This window comes from Melozone crissalis, unplaced genomic scaffold (assembly GCF_028551555.1).
Source record: "Melozone crissalis strain CALT ecotype California unplaced genomic scaffold, PUWL_Pcris_2 ptg000005l_1, whole genome shotgun sequence".
Classification (NCBI taxonomy): domain Eukaryota; kingdom Metazoa; phylum Chordata; class Aves; order Passeriformes; family Passerellidae; genus Melozone; species Melozone crissalis.
The window spans coordinates 62,971,132-62,993,969 of NW_026535783.1; the positions used below are offsets into that span (position 1 = coordinate 62,971,132).

Below are 22,838 nucleotides of genomic sequence, written 5' to 3' on the forward strand. Positions count from 1 at the left end.
ACAATTAAGGCTGGATTCTGAATGCTTGAGATCAGCTGGATGAGCATTGCTGGGAGCAGAAGGCAGGCAGCCTTAAACACTGTTTACAGCGTAACTTTAGTTTTGCAGCTGTAGCTGAATTGTGTTGTTATTAACAAAAAACTGTTAACTGAAAAAACAGTAATTGCTTTCCTTTGTTTTATTCTGTTTGCTTTGAAAAGTTTCAGAATCTGATGTTACAGTTACAAACATTTTCAGTTTCAGAGGGTTGGTGCATTGTCCAGGACACGTGTGCTTTCTTTTCTTTTTTCTTTTTGATGCTGTTTGCATATTTAGCCTTGAATGCTGGGTTTTTTATGGGTGACAGCCTAGATTAATGTCTTCTTCAGAAACTTAATTGCCTTCTAGCTTTATTATATGTGAATTGTATTGAAATTCTATTTAGCACACAATGAATTTCATCTTCCCTGCAGAAGTCACTAAATGGGATTACTCTGTTGTAACACTGCAAAATGTAAAGGTAACTTTGAATCTGCAGGAAATACTTTTGCTTTTAAAAAAATGAAAGTATGAGCTGTGGAAATAATGGGTGATGAAAAAATTAATTTTATTACTAAGGTACAAATATGCTAGCTTTCTGATTTTAACTTTTAAGCATGGATAAATAATTTTAGGATTGTGAAGAAAAAAGGTAAAGCTAGTGTTTAGTTCATTAGAACTTGGTCATTATATTAGCAATAATGGAATTAAGTTTTGTTTGTGGAGTTTGTTTGAGAACTGTGTTGTCTGTGTACGCAATTTTTTTTACACTGGTCAATATCTTACAGAAAGTCTTGGAAAGTAGAGTACCACTATACATAGTAAGATGTTAAAAACCCAATAAACCGACTAACTTTGTAATGAGCTTATACAGCCTGTTAAAAGGCCATGCAGAATGTGCCTTCTCTAGCCTTGCACGAAACAGTTAAAAGGAACTGGTTGGATTTGATTTGTTACCTGAGTGGTTTCAGTGGTACATGGCTTTGGGAGCTCAAAACCTTTGCAAGTGCGGGCTGGTCCTTCCCTTTTTAATGGGTTGTCACAGTAGTAGGACATTCACAGCTTTCTTGCTGAGTGTATTTTGGCACCCCTCCCCCACCCCCCTGCAGTGTTTCTGCATCTGGTTCTGCATCTAGTGGCTGCTGGTGGTGCTGTTAGAGGAGAAAACCCAGTATTTTCAAGAAGACAAAGTATTAATCTATTCATTGTCTTTTTAAGGGAGTAGATTTATTCTTCTATGATATCTGTAACTCTCCACAGCAGACGTTTCCACTTCATTTACCTTTTTTTCAAATGTTTGATTTTGCTAATGTGCTTCAACTTCTGTGCTTAACATTTAAAGAGGAACTATTGAAGCACTTAAGGACAGATAAAATGCAGCAAAATCCGGATGGGTTGTCTGTGACCAGTCCAGTTACCACTGTTGGTAAAACACTATTTAATCCATAAGATGACCATTTATGAAGTCATGCGAACATGTTCACTCAGGATCTCTGAAAACTTACTTTGGGCATGAGTTAATATTCTGCATCTACTCTCTGCGGAGTATTCTGTGCTGGTTGAAAGCAGTATCAGGAACAAGGTGTTTTGTGAGTGCTCAAATGTCAGCAGGCTAGGCAGTGATAAAGCTATTTATCCTACAAGCAAGAGGTTTCTAAAATGTCAACTCTAACAGAACAGGTGGAAATTAAAAACTGCCTTTGAAGACTTGTGAGAGAAATAATATTTATTCTGCTAGTTTTGCAGCTACTGGGATTTCAAATTTCAAAAAGAGTTTGATCCCAGTACTGTACAGTCCTAAGTCTGACCTCAATCAGCTGTCTAACAAGGAGACATCATTTTGAAGCAGTCTCCAAAATGTCAGCAAGACTGGGACAAAGCTTTGCTTAGTCCTTGCCTTCAGTCTGGCTCTTCATATAGCTGAACTGTTCTTACCATGAAGCTAAAAAAGTTAAGGCCTCTATACAGGACTTTATTCTCACTTGAGGTCTGGACTATTTGCTCTGTGTTTTCTTTAAACCAGCTTCGTTTTAGAAATTCCAGTGGGGGGAAATCCCAAATCTCCAAAACTCCCAAGCCATCCCCCCCAAACCCTGGTAAAATATACTTTGTTCTTGCACTGCTGCTTAATTTTGTCTTGAAAAGTTTCAGCTCCCAAATTCTGTTCTTAGGCTTAGTTTTAGTCTTCATCCATTTCCATTAGGAGGCTGTCACAGGGTTTGTGATCCATGTAACTGAAGGATTGCTTTTATATGGATACAGCTTTACTTACTGTATCCTGAGTAAAACAGTGACTGCTGTGCTGTTTCTCACATGATTGTAGTCTGTTTTTTCTGTTTCTCCTGAGACTTGCCTTAGTCAATGATTCCACAGCTGTATAGAATTTTATGGGTTTTTTAGTCCACATTTGTCTTCCACGGGTCCTCTCGGAGCATCGTAGCCAAAAAAGGAAGAAGTTACGGGGAAAGCCTGAAGGGTGGATGTGTATGAGAAGCCATAGAGACATACTTAGTTTAGGATGAAGAAAAAGGTATCCCCTTTGTTAAATATTGTGTCTAGAAAATACACCAAGAATCAACATTCATTAAGGGATTATGTATTTCAAAGTCTGTATTTCTTACAGCTGGTACACAGTCAAAGAAATGTATTCAAACTTGAATTGTCTGAACATATTACATTTTTTAATTGGTTAGCACTCCAGTTCTTATGTAAATATCAAACACCTGAAGGGTGTTTTAGCTGGAGCTGTTAACGTTTCAAAGTTAGTGAAGTTACTTGGTGTGTTTTATATATTGCTTTTATCTTTCCCCATTGGCACTATCAGCCTGGTAAAAGGGACTAAAGTATTTATCTCAAGCTTGTATTACTGTATGTTCTTTCTTAGGACCTTGTTTTCCAGATAGATTGTACTGTGGAAAAACTCACCAAACAGTAATTCACTTGAAAATACAAATGTCAATTTTTTTGATCCCTTTGAAAGTTACCATCCAGCTGGCTTCTAAGCAGTGAAGTTTTTTGTTATATTTATTAATTTTGTTATTGATTTTTTAATTGATATTGTTACAAATACCATGTTAATTGGGTTGTTACTGTAAGAGAAGTTAATCAGTCTTTAAAGTCAGTAATTTCCGTTTTCTGACAAAAAAAAAGAGTAATTGTTAAACTGGGATTTTTTTTGCTTTGTGTTTTTTTGGGTTTCTTGGTGGCAATTCTGAAAGATCAACTTCACAAATATACTCTGTTTCTTTTTTCCCAAGGATGATGGGGAGCTTGGGCCCTCATAAGAGATGCTTTGGTGCTTGGCCTTTCTAGCAACTCCATGGCCCTGGGTTCACAAGTTAGTTGTGAACAGGCTCTGGAATATGCAGAAATTGAAACTAGCAGGGAATTTCAAGTGTAAAATTGTTCCACAATATAGAAACAGTTTTGAAAAAGTGACAGAAAAACCAAAGAAAGAGTACCCAAGAGAGGGAGTCAGTGAACTGCTGATGATGCTAAGACATATGAGATTTTTGTTTTGTTTTGATTTGCTTTCTACATTGAAAATAATACATGTAGTAAGATTGTTCCTGCAGATAGGACTGGTAACAAATACCTTGGACGGAGAGGGAAGAAAGAAGTTGAAGAGTGCTTGGATTTGTTTTACTTAGTCGTACTTGGAGATTTTGATATAATAATCCTAAAGACAACCTCAGAATTATTTCCATTCTTTTTCCCTGAGCTCTTCTGAAAGACAGAACAGAAATTGGGAAAGATAAAATATGCTGCTTTTCTTTAAAGAAAGAGATGGTGGTCAGTATTGAGATGGTGGTCAGTGAACAGACAACTTGCTGAATATGGATTTGTTAAGAAAAAGTTAGGTTGAACTAATCTAATCTAGAACTAGTGTCCCCCATTTGTGGTGGGAGTGAAACAAGAGATGCCCTTTGTCTTGTCTATTTTAAGGCTTTTGATGTTGTTTTATGACACTTGTAGGCAAAGCCAAGGAACTAGACTGAGGCATCAGTTTTTTCTGGTTTTTTTTCTGAGCTATACTTGGAGCTCATTAGACACCTGTGCTTTGGTTGACAAATAAAATACTATATCAAATTGAAATCAGAAGGTTGGCCTGGATCAAATCAGCATTATTAAAGATTAGTGATAAGGATGACATGATAATGGGTAAACTTTGTTAAATTTGAGATGACATCAAGCTAAGGAAAATTGGAGACTTGCTGTGGGGTAAGAATCACAATTGCTGCTGACAGATGAAGCTGTTGCTTGAAAACAAATCAAGTGACATAAAGTAGGAATAAGCAGACATTAGCACATTTGGTGGTGCACATACAGGACATGTGCTAGATGTAAAACTTCATGAGATTTATGATGGTTCTCAAGTTTAACTTGAACTAACAGAATTTTTCTGTTGCAGAACAGGACTTTGCTTTCACCTTCTAGTCTCTTTTCAGTGTATGCTTTAAGCTGGGGTCTAGTTCTGTGTGCTGTCATCCATTCAGTTGGTGAATCATTTAGAGAAAGACAAGAGCAGCTTATGATGATTGGAGATACAAAAAAATGAGGTTCTTTACTCAAAAGAAGGTGGAACATCTGATTACAGGCTTTAAATATGTAAAGACACTTTTTCTTACCCACTGTAATGGCAGAAAACAGTGTGTTAACTTCCTTTTTGAAGGAACAATCCGAATTCTATCTGGGAAAATTGAAATAAGGAAACTTGCAGAAGAGAGCAACGAAGTGCTAGGACAGAGCACATGTGGATGTTGTGGCATTCTTAAAAAGCAGCTTAGACACCTATCCATGAATGATGATACTTTTTTGAGTCAGGTATGTTTTCTGCACTGGTAGGTCTTACTTGCTTGTTTTCCTCTGTTTAGTAGTTTGTCTGCTGAGTTACACAATTTGTCTCTTGTGCTTATAATCAGGCAAATGTGCAAGGTCCCATATAGTGCCATATAGACTTCTATTATACAGAACTCAGTGGTTACAGAGTAAATATCCCCTTCTGGGACTGCTGTCTGATCTACTGACCTTTTTCCCCCCATTTCTTTCAACTTTATGTTTACGCTTTAATTCCTTCATAAATGGGCACAAATATGGAAAAAAAGTCCTATAAAATTATCAAATGTCAGTCAATGCTCTTATGTCTTCCTAAGTTTTCATGTAGCATGAAAAAATCCATCTGCATGAATTCCCTTCCTGATCACAATGAGATGTTAAAACTGAAGCTTCAGTGTGAGTTTTCAGATCCCAGTATCAACAGTATTGCTGCTCAGCATTTTAACAAGCGTGTCCAGCTGATGTACCTGTTCTCCATCCCATCCTGCCTCACATTATTCATGCCTTGCCAAACACATCAGCTTCACTGAAATGGCTCATTTACAACTATTGCCCAGTGCTGACAACGCTTTTGATACACAGAAAATAGGGAGCATTGGGACAGCCATAAAGAAATGGAGTTTTACATTCAAAGTGAATGACATGGGTGTTACTGTGTATCTTATACTTTCATTTTAAAAAGGGTTGATTAATACTACTACATAGTCGGCACTAGGAGGTAAACCCAAAGAAAATACTCCTGAAACAAAATACATTTTGTTTATGAATGCAGACAGTATTCCAAATATACACATAAAAATTGTTTACACATCAATTTGTCAGTTGTTTCATGTATGAATAGCAGTGATGGTCATGATGCAGTTCATTAAGCTGAGATGGGAACTTCAGGCCTTTTTTCCTAAGAATAACTTTCAGGCAGATGTATTGTTGCAGGAAACTTGTGTTTCTTCATTCTTTGCCGTTTTGTAAGGACATCCAGGTTGCAGCAGGTGGAAAATTCCAGCAATTCTAAAGCTGTCCTCATTATTCCTTCATAAACTGTAACTTCAGTCTTGCCCTACCACTTCCTTTAAAAGATAATATAGAAATTATCTTTTAAGATAATTTGGAAATGCTGACTCAGTCTTATCAGGATGATCTGTGCCTGATAAAGTAATAGCTTCTGTATTGTTAAACCATCAAAATTGGTAATAATTGAGGAAATTGGAGAGCAAAAAATAACTCTTAAGGTATTTCTGTGTGAAAAGGTCTGTGGAGATGTAATTGTTTAGATAATGACAAAGGTAATGAAATCTGTTTCCCAGGCTAAATTCATTAGACAACAGAAAATTCTTTTTTGTGGTTGTTGCTGGTTCTGGAAATTATTTCTTCAAGAAAACATATTAAGTACGAACTGCTGTGGGTGTTTGTCCTCTCTCAGTCTACCTACTATGTATTTCCATCTGCTAGGTAACTTCTTGATGAGTTTTCTTCCATTCTGTAAAGTCAAGAAATGTATCAGGCCTCGGGTAGACCATAAAACTACATAAATTCTCCATCCAGCTCCCCGTGTAGGTGAGGACATTGTTTTTATTCATGTTTTTCAGACAGGAGTGAACATTGTCTTTTAATCTGATAACCTTCCAAAGTGCTCTCTGTAGTTGGGTGCTAACCTTGAGAGTTTTTTTTTGCCAGAGGTTATAGTGTCATAGAGGGCTTCTGTGATACACACTCACTGTAGTTTCTGCTTTCTTGGCATTTCAGATGACTTTGGATTTATTGTGCATTACTTCTGTTCATCCAGATTAAGAAATAAGCATTTTGATGCAGCCTGCCTGGTGATGCTTGGGGCCTCTTACCTTATAATTTCTTTACCCATCTAGAACTCTGTTAGAATTTTATTCCAAACAAAAGGTGTCATTCTGTGAGCTTTTCTGACTGCAGACGAGCAGTTCTGGGATTGCTGCCAGGATTATTTGCCTGCAGTTGCTCATAGAAAAGTCAAAGCTGCAGAGCTAATGTGATTCTGTGGTTTAAGTAGTGAGGGGCTTGACTTGCTGTGAGAGTCAGAGCAAATGGAGCAGTGGGTCCAGGATGCTCTGGAGAGTGGTGGCTGCACCAGGGACCTAAACTAAACAGCCTCCTACCAAGAACAGAAGTGATCTGGAGTAATTTTAGTACATCTTTTAGATCAGCAACTTCTTATTGCCTCTGAGTGCTCTGGTGGTCAGTCCTTTTTAGGTTAGTCATTTCAAAATGAATGCTTCAAATAGATTACTGTTTGTCTACAGTATTGATCTAGAAGTGACTCATGACACCACTGCATGGAACAGGTTTTCCGACACTGTTTATTTACTCTATTTGCCTCTAGGGAGCTTGGCTGCATTTATAATTTTGACTTCCCTCTTCAAAGGTGTTTCTGCACCTAGCCTGCAAGTTGTGTTAGCGAAGATTAAATGTTTCCTGGCAAAATTATGATACCTTTTTACTAGCTGATGTTTTAAATAGTTTTAAGAAAATACGTGTTTTCTCCTTGGTGTTATGTAGTGGAACAATCTTTGAGAGATTTCCTTTATAAATCAGTTTGCATTTGTGTAACTCCTTTAGATTGTAGGGAACCAGAACTGGGTTTGGACATGTCCCTGTGGGCTGTAGTGAAATAGAAGTTTTACAATTGTCATGAGCAGGGCCATGTAAGGTGTGCTACTAGCGCCACAGCCTCCTCCTGCCCCCCAGTATAGCAGATTAATTCTTCTGGAGCCAGGGCAACTGACCTGTGTTCTCGAATCCCATGGCAATCACCCTGCACTGCTTCTCCTGGTACTCAAAGGAGAAGATTTGGTAGCGTAGAGCAGTAGTTGCTTCAGATCTGGTTGAATTGGTTTGCCTACATTTTATTTAGAATGTGTTTATTTGTCATTTGATAAATATGCATCATTCACATGCTGGAGACATTGTTTCAAGATTTTGTTTCCTTCAGTAGTTGGCTTATTGGTTTTAAATGCCTGTGCGTTAATGTGTATCCAGATTAAACAGGGCTAGTATTCCTTTTCTTTGAAACTAAGTTGTTGTTTTTTTTTTGTTTTCTCTATTCCCACTTTTCCAATCTTCCCCCAACCCCATTTTCCCTCTAAAAATATCTTTAGGAATGACTTGCTGATGGTGTGCCGCCAGCTGAATATGGAGGCGTCCGTTGCAGAGATCATGCACCAGCTGGGAGCAGATGAAGATGGAAAAATTTCCTTCCAGGATTTTAGTCAGTGCCGCATGGAACTGGTACAGGAAATCAAGAAGGAGGAAGTGGATCTTTCTTTGAAATTGGATGATTCTTGTAAAAAGAAAAAGTTAAGGGATAGAGTAGCTTCCTGGCCAACTAGCAGCAATAACAGTTTAGGTAGGTATGACTTTTAAATGTCCTGTGGGTGTAATTTAACAAAAGGTAAACTGTGGGATGTTTGTTACTGATTTCACTGGCATTAGGGTTGCCCCTACAGGGCTTTGGGAATCTGCCTTTGCATAATTTCATCATACACCAGAGTGCTGTTGTAATGGATGCAGACTTGTCATCAGAATGTAAACTAGAATGTGTGCAGAGCATTCTCTTCTAAAAATGTAAATTGCACAAGAGAACAGACTCCCTTGGAAGGGTAAGGGCTGGTAACTGAAGATCCACGGAGTTCTTTGTTCTCTGTAAAGCTCAGGCAGGTATGTAGGTAAAACTGAAAAATGAGGGAAGACTTAATATTGGTTCCAGTCATAATACAGGGTAGGAACTAATGTTTCTTGGATGCTTTAAAAATTGTTCCACTTAGTGAGATCTGAATGCTGGAAGAACCCTATGATTTAGAGAATACAAAAATACTTCTCCATCTGGTTGAAAACCAACAAAATCAAAAACCAGAACCAACCAAACTAAAAGAAACCAACAACAAAAACAAACCACACCCCCCACCCAAAAACTCAAACCAACAAACAAAAAAAAAGAAAAAGTGCTATTCCATCCACAGGAAAACAGGATGTAGGAAGGGATTATCTGTGTCATTGAGCCCAGTCCTTGATAGCACTATGACCAGTCAGCATTAGGTCAGAAATGTTAATACCTGCAGAATGCTTCCTTTCACCATGTAAGAAATGGAAGAGACTAAACGACACAGATTCTGGCGTCAAAGATGGCAAAGTGTGGTGTTTTGTGGAAAAAGCTGAGGATGCTGTCCATTCCCCAGTTCCTTACAACAGGTGCATGCTGGCTATAAGTGACTGCTGGCTGGTGACCATGGAACTGACCTGTGTCCATTCTTCACAAAAACAGCATCAGCCTCTGATGGTGTTTAGTTGGAGCTATGTCTCCTCAACATTTTCTTTGGGCTATATGAGCCTATATGTTTTAAAACACTTTTTAAACTGGAAATCTTCCATTAGTCTTCCCAATAGTTTTTCTTTGAAGTGTCTTAAAATAATTTGACAATATTTTTTTATTGTCGGATGTACTTCATAGATCTGGAGAGTTGTGCTATTCCAGCTTCTCATGTTATGTCAGGGTTATGTCAAGGTCATGTTATTGACTTGTTGCCTGGTATAATGTTTAATGTCAGATTTATTTATTTATTTGAAGGTAGTTGATGTTACATGGATTTCTGTTTTAGCAGCGTGGATGCAAAGCATACTGAAAACAATACAGACACAAGTCACACATAACAGAGGAGAGCAATTGCAGGGCACAGGTCAATCACAATACCAATGAGGCTGAGCTGTGCAGGCAAGTACTCCACACTGGCTTGGCTAACTCAGGGAGACATTCACACTCTTACTGAACTCAGGGAGAAATACAGCACCAGTTGATTTTCTCAGCTGTTTATGGTTTATCTACACCCTTTTGGTGTTGAGATCAAGCCAGCTTTTTTGCAACAGCTGTGATCAGTCCCAGCCCACATCCTTCCCTGAGCTTCATGGGCACATCACCCTGGCCCATCTCTAATCCTGCTCCCATAGTAGGGCTTTACTGATCAGTCACACCTGTCTTTATCTTGTAAGTGGTCAGCTTCATAGAAAGTAAAACTGGGCATGGGTTGATTTTGGTGGTTTGATCTATTAATTTACTTATTTACTAGCTTTGAAGGTATGGGATTAGCATGTTCTGTCTTATAGTCACTTTACACGTGTTTTTGGCTAGTCATCTCAGAAATTCAAATTTTCCTTGTTTACTTTGTATCCTTGGTGAACTCCTTATCGTTTTGCTTTGTAGATAGACTGTACTAGTCCCTTATCCTATCGTCTCAGCCTCCTTGGCTTTTCATTTTGGCTTCTCAGTACAGCAAATCTGTTTCATAGCTCTGTTTATCTTCTTCATATTTTATAGCTTCATAGTAATATTTTGTTATAGAGGTAGTTCATTGTTAGTGTTTCTTCTTTTTTAGTGTTTATGCTTTTTTCATATATATTCTTGAATTGCAAAACTCTGTCGTTCCTATGCCCATTTCTCCCATCACTTTCTGTAGTGAAATTTTTCTAAGCCTTGTGCTCAATTGATTTCCAGCTTGTGAATCTCTTTCTGGACCTGTCAGACAGTACTTCAAAACCAAGTTTGTGCCTTTTTTTTTTGTCTTTAAGGGTGTTGTGTGTTCCCTTTGCTCATGCAATTATCTTCTGTTGCCTGCTTTTTTGGTGCGGCCAGACTTGTATTTTTCTGCAAAATAGAGATGCTGTTCTGCCCTCAGATGGCTATACAAAGCTTCCCTGTTTGCTGACCAGATTTCTGCAGTTTAAAATTTTCCTTCTTAGACAAGCCAGCCAAGTAATTATGATTTGTAATAATCAGAGGTGACAGACATCTCTTAAACTTGACAAGAGAAAGGTCAATATAATAGTCTCAAAATTTATCCCACGAAGAATCTTACTAATTGCTGCCAAAATTATTCATAGATGAACTTCCAAATTTATTAGTGTATAGAATTCAATCCCAACTACTTTTTTTCCCCCTATTCCTCAGCTGCTGTTAGTTTTAAAAGAATAATTTAATTCATTTTTGAAGCTGGTGAGTGAACCCATTTTTCCTTTCCTCTTTATTCCACAAAAGTTAAGATCAGAAGATGTTTTAATTTCCTGCCTTGATATATTTTGCTCTGCTGATCAAGTGTGACTATCTTACTGCGCTGTACTTCTAGAGCTATGGGTAATTATGGGATTTGCCCTTGACTCTTGCAAGAATCTTAGAAAACATACCGAGATGCTCCCCCCTGAAAAAAAGGATGGGAGGAAATACTAAAGCTGAGCATTTAGGATGCAACTGATTTTTATTTGGTTGTAAATGAAAACCACTCTGGCAGCACTGTTCAAGAAGTTCTACATAGCTTTCTTTTCAAGGAGTCAAGGAAACAGTGCTGCAATACGTTTCTGTGATATAAATGCATCCTGCAGTATGAACATAATCGCAGCTGAGGAATTACACTTGCTGTCAAGCTTGAATTATGACCTGTGTCTTTCTGTGCCTTCCTAATATTTCTGTGCCTTTCATGTCTTTGAGGGCTCATTTATATACTCAATAGTGATCAAAGAATTGATTATGTTATTATTGAGTCTTTGCTGTTGCTTTCTAAGTATTGCTTGAGACAAGAGATATCATGTACAAATTCAAACATGAGCTTGGTCCATGTTCTTTTTTTGTGTTTTGTTTTGTGTTAGCATTTTTTTTCTGGTCAAAACACTTTTAATTAAACTTTATTTTCAAAGATAGTTTACAGACCTTTTTTTCAAGACTAATTTCTACATCGGGTATGAGCTGCCGATGATATTAAAGCTGATACCATATATTGATGTGGGGCACATAAATGACAGCATTTCAAAACTCTTTTCACTGTTATTGAGTAGCAGGTGTCCTGATGATCTGAAACAAAGGAATCCAGCCTCTGACATGAATGTTTTTACACTGTAAGTTTGTGTGTAATTGTGCAGAGATTACCAGTTAGGCAGCATTTTGTGCTGCCTTTTCTTGGAACTGTTCCAAATTCCTTAAAAAAAAACAAACAAAAAACCTTTGCTGCCTGTAAGTTTTGCTTTTCATTGTGAAGATAATAGCCTGGAAAAAAATTTGCAAGTAATTGCATCTAATCTACTGTTGAACTTCGTCTCATCCATCTGTTTTATCATTGATAAGATTTTTCAAATAATTTGGTCCAACTTTGCCCAACAAATCTTTACGCCTGTGTTTCCAGATGGGATGCAGGAATGAGGAAATTGGTTGACTCTTTTAATCAAGGTACAGGACTCAGATTTATTAATACTCACTCATGTATGTCCTCAGTAAGCCAAGTCTGCATCCATATCTACCATCCTAAAGAGCAAATGAATGTATAGATTTAAATGTTTGATGTTTTATTCAAGTGCACAAAAAAGGAAGTTTTCTAAGTTACTAGAATTAGGCTTTTTGATACTTATTAATCAGTAATTCAAAGTTGTTATAATGTGTTGTCATTCTTATCCTACACTATTAATGTTAAAGCAGGAGCTTTAACAATAATTTGAAAGTAATAACCAGTTATTTTCCAATAAGTGAAATGGAATGTAAACTTTGTTAACATTCTTGAATTTTAAGATACAATTTTAAGAAATTAATAAAATAACTTTTGAAAGTGTTGCTGGAATCTTGCAGCCACCAAAAGTAACCTAACTCTTTAGTATATCGTTTCAGTAGGAAATGCAGGAAGAATGTCAGTTACTGGTCAAATCTGTTACTGATCAAATCTGTCCAGCTATGGAGAGTGAGGGCTATGATGGGTAGAGTAAATCTGTCTGAATAATGTAGTGAGTGATGGAGGTGGATTGCTTGGCACATGAAAACTTCAACGCAGCAGAACTACATCTCTAATATTTAAAGCAGGGAGTTGCCTGAACAATTGTGGCTTCTGTTAGCCTTTTCAGTGTTGTATAGCTTTGTATGTCTTTTATAAAAGCTAGCATTAGAATTATCTGTATTATGCATTGTATAGATCTGTCAAGTTCTTTGCAAGGAGCAAATTGCCATTTTTTCCCTTTGATAAAAAATTGCCTATTTCTAGCACCAATTGACGTGGCAGATGAACAAGAAATGGCACTATTTATTAGTAAATTCTTTGTTTCCTGTAGCTGCATGTATTTATTGATCTGATTTCATATTCTAGATAAACAGTCACAAATATAAGAGTCCTTTACCAATTTTTGGCTGTAGGTTAGTACTTAGGAATTAATTCATAGCCAATTCCCCTTTCTTTACTGAAAATAAGTCCCCTGAAAACTTGCTATGATAATTTATTTGCATAGTGGATCAAGCATGAGAAATAATCAAAGGAATGGTAGGAATTCAGCCTTAAATTAAGCTTATGGGTAAATAGGAGAGGCAGACCAGTGGGACTGAAAAATTATTATTTTTGTTTTACATTAATTCCATGCTTGATCTTACTGCAAATAAATTGCTTTTGAGAAACTGATGCACTGATTACATTTATTTATGCTGTATTTAATTAAAAACTACAGAGCTCATATGGACACAAAGGCATGCTGCAGATTTTCTTGAAGTTTATGAGCCAAGTTTCACCCTTAGATATGTTTAACTAGAAAAGCTTTGAGTTTCTGCCAAATTTAAATGCATGCAAACTTCTGTTAACTGTAAGTGGTTTAGTTTATTACATTTAAATAATCTTTTGATACCACTGTCTTTGTGCAAAGCAGCAGAATATAGGTAACTTTTCTTTTCTTTAATAAACACAGAATTTAAGTTCCATGAGCATCCTTACAAATGAACCTGAATTTCTGGAGGTTTATAATTGACAGCTGATGAATCTTACTAAAATCATAATATATAGTATGCATTAAACACCAGGGAAACTTTACAGGATAGAAGTGATCCCTGTAGGGATCCCTGGTGTCTGATACAAAAGCAAACTGGGTTGAATCTTTCTTCTGGTTTGAATATTTGTAAAATGTAAGAACAGCTAATCTGTATTAGACCAGACTTTATTGTTAAATGATAATTCTGTCTCTTAGCACGGTGAGAAGAAAATTATTAGAGAAGATTGTAGAGTCTGAGTGATCATGTAACAATGCTTGCATATTAAATTTCAGCTCAGGGATTTAAAATTAGAGATAGTTGCACTGGCTCACACACACATGGCTTCACTCCCTCTACTCCTGTCTTGCCAGACTGAGCCTCTGAACACGTGCAAGTCTTTAGTGTTCACCATGGCCTGCCACCTGGAATATCACATCTTGCCCTTCCATTGTATGAGAAACAAACTCTTCTTGCTTTCCTGAAGTTTCCTTCCTTCCATGCAGGGGTTTTTCCTCTCTCCCCCCTATCCCCCCTCCCCCCATTGTATCCAGTCAAGGTTGAGCATTGCATTGTGCTACGTTCCCCAGTAGAAGCACTAGCAGAGTCAGTCGCCTCTGTGCCTTCCATAAAAGTTACAGGAATTCAGTGTGTTTGACGCTTTGACGCCAAATGCCCCTGAAATTACCATACACCTTAACATTTTGAGAGGAGAGTGGAAGGACAGGCAGCTGAGTAGGTAGAATTGGGGAAACAGAAAGCTGCTGTTCCTGAGAGCTGCTGTTACCCAGAGTCAATAGAAGGGCTGGCTCCGACTGGCTCTGCAGAGCACCACAGGTCAGGCTTGTTCAGGGCACTGCTGTCTGTGCTCCTGGTCCGCTCCAGTGGTAACATATGGAGCTGTGGTTTGTGTTTGCCATATGGTTTGGAACTGGATTACACCACCATTCCTCAGTTTTGTCCCAGTTTATGCTTTCCATGCAAACTGTGATCAGCTTGAGAAACTGAAAGGCTGCTGGGGTTTTCATAGAGGGCATGCTTCATTTGGCACAAGATGAGCACTGTCACATATACTACGCTTCAGCTTTTGTAAATCAAGGGCTGCCTCTCAGCACATTTCTGCTTTATCTCTCCTGACTTCTGTGATGTGATCTTCATCTGCCTGCTTTCAATGTGGCTCTGACATACTAAGGTTCATGAAAAAGGAACAAAATGAAACTGACAGGCAACAAACTCTGGATTTGTTTGCTTGGATACAAATGTATTCAAGTCAGATCTAAAGTGAGGTTGTCTTGAGTGGAAGGTGTTCAGGGAGGAAGCTGGTTATTCACCTATAAATTTCCAGGTAAGGAAAGACAACTTCTTTTAGAAGTACAATGCATATGGTACAAATACTGTACCTGAAAGGTAGGCTCAAATTCCTCTAGCTTCTGTATGACTTCAGGTTTTATGTACTCTTTTTCCTATATACTGTATACTTCCCTCTTTACTAGAGATCATTAATTTTCAGGGGAAAAAAAGATTGTTTTCTGCCTTAATAGAAAATTCAAATTAAATTCTAGATTGAGTTCCTGAGTACAATGCAGTTGTTAGCCAGCATAGTTCTGGCAAAATTTAGTTCAGGTGCTTAAACAATACTGGGTACTAGCAGACCTTGGTTTCTAGAAGTCACAGCCTTGTTGAGAAGTCATCCCCTCCTCTGTTTCTTATGTCTGAATAGAGCAAATGGTTATCTGGCCTCAAGGATAGTCTTGAATGATCTCAGAGTCAAGGACAGGTATATGAAAATGTTATGGATAGTGTACTTTTATTTTGTTTTCTATGTAACTATTTCCTATATGGCCAATGCCAGTCTGCTGGAAAGTACCGAAATCATGATAGTTTACATAGATACATTTCTCCAGTAACTGAAATAAATTTGAAGAAGGCAAATTGATGGAAATTCCACACACATTTGTTAATATGTATGGTTTGGACTACTGATTTAACAAATCCAGTTTCTTCATCCAAAAGCTGTGTTGAGTGACTGGGAAATTATAATGAAAGAAACTTCATCTTTAACTAGTTATGTCTCTGTTTTACTTTCTCAAGGCTTTATGAATTACCTTGCCTACTTATGGTTTTGCTCTTGGCAAGCTTATTCACTTATCTATCCTAATTTTCATGTAGCTGTTTGATTTATTTTTCTTAAGATTTGACATAGTTTTTGGAAGTGATAGAAATATGCTTAGAAAAAAATGTCATGGAATGTAAAAAATTAAAATCCAAAAGCCTAAAAAAAAGAGATAGTGTTACTCTGGTAAGTAAGAGTGCTTCTTATGTTGCAGACTGTTCCAATTTTTTTAATGTGCATTTAAGTTTTTCTGAAATTTATGCTATAATGATATCCTGTAGTGAGTTGGGTGGGCAGCACAAAATTGGAGAATTCTTGAATTTTGAATGTATCAGTGTTAGGGGTATTTCACCGAACCTGAAATACAGTTGAGGTTTTGTGATGATTTTGCAAAATATACCAGTAGAAAGTGCAAATGTGTGACCTTGTAGTTCAGGGACAAAAGGATGATGACGTGTGAGCTGACAGCAGTCTTTTAGAGCAGAAATTATCAGTGTGGTTCAATTTTCCTCTTAGATCTAATTTCATAAAAGAGATTTCTCCCATAAGGAAGTTATGTTAGTTATAGTCAGTGTAGGGTGTAGCTGTGGTTTCCTTCCCTTGGAGCTTGTTATCCTCACTCCCAAGACTAATGAGAAAAGGACTGAAATAACACAGCTTAACATTGTATGTTGTGTGCAGTGTTCATCAAAGCAGAAAAAAAGTATGGTAGGAGGAAAAAAATTTAGACAATCATCCTACAGACTTTTGCCTTGAGATTCTTCATTTCCCGTAACTGCTTTGCCCACATCAATTATTTCCTTCTTGGTCATTGGACAAGTGTTGCAAAAAATTCTAATGTGAAGTGTCTCTAGGACTGAATGCTGCATTGGGAATACATTCCTTCCCTTCCTGAATTCTCCTAGCACTTTTAATGGATGTACAAATAGCTTTCTGTATTTAATAGACACTCTCACCCAGCTATGCATGTGAGGACCAGTTACTATCATCATCATTCTGTTGCTGTGCCATTCATAGGTGTCATTCATATTGTTTTATCATCTGATGCAAAATAATAAATAAGTTTTAAAGAGTGATTCCTATTAAATAGGAAACAGTTACATGAGTTGTCAGGCTACCAGCTGAAGCCAGAACCTTTGGCCTTTGATCCCTATATGGAAGTGTTTTGTAGAAAACAGTGGAAATAATTGTGATAAACTCCAAATATTACTATTATTTTCACTTTCCTAATCAGCTTGGATTAGAATAAAGTTGATCCCTTTATGAGAACATAGCTTCTTTTCAGTCCTTTTGATTTACTATACTTGGTGTGTTGCTTGAGCAATTGGAGCTTATGCAGTTCCTAAATTTTCTTTAAAGTTAATTTGGGTTTTGTTATGTTTCCATCAGCTTGGGAGACTTGAATGTTCAAAGATTTACTCTCATTCTTCTTGAATGTCCAAAGATTTACTATCATTCTTCTCGGCTTCCTGAACAGCCTGCATTTTTTATAGCTAGACCTGCTCCTCGAGGCTCTGACTTGACTAGCAAGTGCAAAATGACAGTTCTTTGTTAATTTTGTATATTTCCCCTTCATTCAGTGCACTTACCTCCAGAACTGTTATTACTGAAGTTGGTAGCGAGCTCTGAAATGGCTAGTGCTTTTCCCTAATCTCCCTGTTGCCTTCACTGAATAATAATAATTCAATATTCCAACTCTTTGTGATTGGTTATCATAATTTAACTATTGAATGAAAGATGAGCAAAAAAAAAAACCCCACCACTGAAAAATAGTCATTCTTTTGGTAATATAATGCATAAAATTTTAATTAGCTAAATGTCATGGCTACCTCATGGAAAATAGTAATCAGAATCCTCACTCTGTGAGGTGAATCTGTGTGACCAAGGAGCTGGTTGACAACTTAGGTTGTCAGCTGTCTTCATGTTCTCCATTCACAAGTCAGACTCATTTCAGAACTTGATGCAGAGCTAATTTTACGGTGCCTCACTTTTCCTGATACCCCAGGTCCTCTCAGAAACAAATACATCTTCAGTGTCCTACCATCCTGATGGTTTATCTTTTCTAGCCTGTGAGCAATGAAGAAACCACACAATGCTTGGTTCACCAGCATAGCCTGGTAAAATTAGCCTTTATCAAACCAAAAATTCTGGCTTGTATTTTTGGCAGGCATGTGTTTCTTTGCTGCAGAGTACAAGCCACCTGGGCAAAAGGTTAACTGCTGGAACATAAGATGAAATGCCATTTTCTTTCAGATCAGAGTGGCAAAGTGGTACCAGAACACAGACCAGAGAGCTTTGCAGGTCATAAAGGAAGATTTAGATAGCAGGAATTCTCAGTGTAGGTGGGCAGGGTACAGTATTCAGAGTGGTGTTTGTGAGCCAACTTAACTGTTTTAAACAGCTTTGGTACAATTCACAAACTGAAATTTTATGTACATTTATATTATTATGGAATAATATAATCATTATTATTATTATGGAATCTTTCATGTGCCATCAAACTAAACTGTCCTTTGTTATTCTTTAATGCTCTATATATTCATTCACTCCAGACAGTGTTGCTTTAACTTCCTTACTCTGGAATTATAGTGTTACTTATGTAATTTGAAAATAATTATGTGCTCTTATATTACTTGTCTAATACAAATATTGTGCAATGAATTTATTTATTTGTTTATGTTTTCTTTCTGTCTAATCTTTGTAGTAACATCAACTTCCCAGCATGCTTATTACCTGGGAATTTTCATGATAATTTTGTTTCACTTCATACAGGAATTTCATGCTTCTTGTTATTCTAAGTGTAGCTGAACAGGGAAAAGTTATGGTGGGATCTATGTTGTTCTGCAAAGACTAATCTTGAACACAGATTTATTACCTATAGGTCAGCTATCAGCCATCATGCCTAAGATTTCCTTATTTTTTATTAGTATTATCAGAGGAGGAATTGTATGTTAATTCCAGCAAGATACAAGAGTTGTCTGTTAATTCCTGGTTAAATTTTCAGTTACAAGTGAAATCTCAATTTTGACTCCAGAGTTTCCCTGCAAAGCTGAGATTTGAGAGGTGCATGATCCAGGACAGCATTTTAACAGCCAGAGTTCTGGAATCTGTTGGGAAAACAGTGGGCAAATTTAGGGACTAGGGTTAAGCCCAAAATAAAATACTGGAAATGCCTTCCAGTCATCTCCCCTTCCATTTTTAGTATGTATATTTTAAATTAGGAGTATTGACATGAACTTTTAAGAAAACTTAGGTTAAAGATACAGTCATAATGTAGTAATAAAACCCCAGTGTTTCCTGATCCATCTATAACTGACAGGTGACTTCTGTGCCAGCTGAATGTTCAGTCTGATAGCAGATGGTGCAATCTGTGAAAGCCACTTGGGTCCTTCAGCAGAACTGCTGTTCTTAATTGCATGAACGTAGAAGCTCTTTTCCAGAGCAGTGGTTTCTGAGTAATAGAAATGTAGTGCATATTCTCTGTAGAAACATGTGCCATATTTAGCTCTGTGGAAAAAGGTGTATCTGTGTGATACAGCCAGCTCTCTTAATTCTGTGGCTCCGCTTGCCCAGAGAGGGTTGTTTCACCTGCTTTTGGCAGGCCTGGGAAGTGGCAGGACTGATCCTCTGCTGCCCTTGGATGCCTGAGACATTTCAGCGGCTCCAGGTCTGTGAGCTGCTGATTTTTTTGCTCTGTGGTGTACTGCAGCCACACGAGGGCAGAGACACACAATGTTGTGCACAGCCACAGTGCCCTGCCTGCTCTATAAAATATTGCTGGTACTGGTATCTCAGTGCAAGTCTGCTGGAAAGCCTGCAGCATGTAGCTAGATGAAGTACAGTGGTGCATGCTCTTGGTGTGAAAGTCATTGAAATAATCTTTAATCTCCTTCTACCAATCAAGATAATTATATTGGTATAAAATGTAAATATTATGGCTTATTTTCTACTTCGATGTTTCAAGACTAGAATATTTGCATTGCACAAAGACAGGGAAACCAACTCCAGGTTTCCTAAGTCTGCTTTTCATCCATAACAGCTTTACAGGATCTTAGGGTATTGACCTGAAACAATAGATGAATTGCTGCCTTGCAGCCCTTCTGGCTGGTTTTCCACTTGTACTTTTGCATTTCAAACTTTGCTTGGCGAGGGGGAGACATCTCCTAATAGTCCATTATGTAGTTTATTGGTTTTGCCTGGTAATGTACTGAGTAAGTAATAACCACTGATTAGTAAACACTTCCTTAGAATGCTGATTAATACTTGAGAGAGAAAACCAGCTCAAAAAAGGAAAAGCTTTTAAAATAATAGAATGACCTTACAGGTAACTACTTATGGTTTGATGTTTGTGTATTTGATTTTGAGTTTTGATCTAGTCTGTAGCTCTGGATTCTATTCTGACTTTTGTATTAACCAGAGTGTATGCTTGGACAGTCACTTATTTGTTTTTAATCTTCATTATACTATAGATGAAATTTTACAGTACTGCCCAGGGTTATTAAATAACCTAGTGCCTACTCTGGATTGTTTTGCCATAGGAAATGGTTGAATCAAAAACTTAACAAAGTTTTAATAGGAGTGGGACATTTGTAAGGGAATCAGAACCAGCCAGGGGTGAAATAGTTACTGACAAAACTAGAAATTTTTCTTCTACTTGTTTTATGGTTTAACCCCAGCTCTGTGCATAGGGAATTGGAAGGATTGTTCATGGAGAAACAGGAACCCTACAACTTCATGATACAGAAGCTTTCTCAAAGCATTCATTGTTTGTCACTTGCCACCAGGTCATATGCTTGCATTGATTTGCAATGAAACATCTTGTGATTGATATGTCTGGCACTTGAATTGAAACAAGTAATCCTGTGATAATAAAAAAGGCAGTGGTAACATAAAAACTATAACTATACAGCTAAAAGATACCTTATTTGTTGGCATTCAGTGAACAAAAAGTTAATGTTTTTCCTCTTTTGCTCTTTGATCTCTGCTGCTTTTCAATCTGATGTCAGGTACTCATTTCTCAGTCTTAGCTGTTCTAAACAACACTGGTTTTGCAGTGTACTAAATAACATATGCAAATGCTTTTAGTTTTTCTTCTGAATCTTGTAATTTAGTGATGCACCTATGCACTGGAAATTTTATTCCTTTTTTTCTCTGATATTATCAGCACACAGAAGATGGACAGTAATGGCAGTAGAGGTTTTGTTTCTTTTTCTTTCTGGAATGATGGTCGGGGTTATTTCTATGTCAGCAGAGTACCCTGGCAGCCAAAAGGGTTGTGTCTTGGGGTGTATCAGCATCATTAGACAGTCAAAGAAGGTGGTGGTCCTAATCTGCACTGTGTTGTAGCTGCCCCACCTTGACTACTGTGTGCATTTTTGGTAATTTCTCAGTACATGAAAGGCATCAAACTATGGGAGTGTGTACACAGGAGGGAGATCAAGATTGTGAAAGATCTCAAGGAGCAGATGAGGTCACTGGATTTGCTCAGCTTGGAGAAGAGAATGCTGAGGGGTGACACCAGAGGTGCTGATTTCCTCTCTCTGGTGAGCAGTGACAGGACACGAGGAAAGGGAATGAAGCTGCATCAGGGAAAGTTCAGTCTGGATGTTAGGGAGAGAAATGATTGAAAGCCGTTCCTTCTGGAATGATGGCTGGTCACTGGAACGGGCTCGCCAGGGAGGTGGTCACAGCACTAAGCCTGGCAGAATTCAAGGACCACCTGGATGATCCTCTTCGTCACGTGGTTTAGGTTTAGGCAGTCCTGTGAGGACCAAAGAGTTGAACTCAGTTATCCTCATGGGTGCCTTCCAACTTGAGAGATTCTGTATTTTTTTTATACACAGAACTAGACATTCCATACTAGAATGTTTTTCCTTTTCTGCATTTCAGGTGCTGTATCAGGAGCCAGAGAAAGCTGGGAGTATGATTCAGGAGTGAGAGACCTTCAGAGTCCAGACATCCACAGTCATTTTATGTTACAAAAGGTGTTGGAGTATGGCAGAAGCAATGTGACTCAACAGACTGCTCTGCAAAGACTTCTAGCTCAGGCCTCAAATTTTAGCAACTCTGTTGGAGGAAGCTACTTAGAACTTGCCAACACTGTAAGTGCATTTTATATTTAAGTCTGCTTTTAAGTTTTGTAGGAGGATTGGTGTTTAATTTGCTTTGGTTTTGTTTTTGAAGAAGCATATTTATTCCACTCTTAGAGCCCTTATTGAAGTAATTTTTACTTTATTTTTCAGAAAATCCATGTGATATTAGCAATAATTTTGTGTATAGTGTTTCCAAAGCTTCATAACCAAGTTGTGTCAAAAAATGTAGTAATCTGTGAGTGGTCGAACTGAAGTTCCTAACTGATACAATTTAACAGAAGATTTGTTTATAAAAATGTTCTCCCAATTAATTTTAAATGTGTCAGATTGCTCAAAAGTGTTGTGCAGCTGAATTCTTCACATATTATTTCATTACTACCCACTAAATTATTTGGTACTTTCTTTAAGCCCTTGGTGTGCTTTTTTATTTCTACAGGCAAATACTATTCTCCATTTAAAAAAGCCCACATAACTGTGTGTGCTGGTTTTGACTGGAGAAAGGCGAATTTTCTTCACAGTGACCAGTGTGGAACTGTAATTTGGGCAACACTTTTGGAGGAGTAAGACATTATTTTTTCCTTGTTCCACATTTGTATTGAGATCATGTTTGTGTTTTAATTTTAACCCAGGCATCTTATAAAAGACCACATATTTTGTAGTATGTTTCTGGCTTATGTTGCACAGAAACTTAGGTGGAGAAGTAAAAGATGCTAAAATGAAAGTGAAAATTTTCTAATTAAAAAAATTACTCTCCATTGCCATGCTGGACTTTGGTGAAATAGACTCCTAGTTCATGATATCGTAAGATAATTTAAGCTGTAAGGGAAACTTCAGGAGGTTGTCTGGTCCAACATCCTACTCAAAATGGAAGTGATTGCTGACAACAGAAGAAAATCAATGTCTTCAAGCCACATTATTTAAAAAGGTGAAAAGTATCTTGACAATGCTCGCAAAAGCTTTCTTGTTTTATCCAAGTTTCTAAACATGAGCTGATACAGGACCT

The 22,838-nt window shown here is 37.5% G+C and overlaps 1 protein-coding gene across 1 annotated transcript in view; it reads left to right on the forward strand.

The window, feature by feature from the left end:
- MCC (MCC regulator of WNT signaling pathway) overlaps positions 1-22,838 on the forward strand; it is a 184,171-nt gene that overhangs the window by 3,578 nt on the left and 157,755 nt on the right. The window contains 2 exon segments of the mRNA XM_054288341.1: positions 7,980-8,227; positions 21,633-21,844. Coding sequence (XP_054144316.1) covers positions 7,980-8,227; positions 21,633-21,844 — 460 coding nt within the window.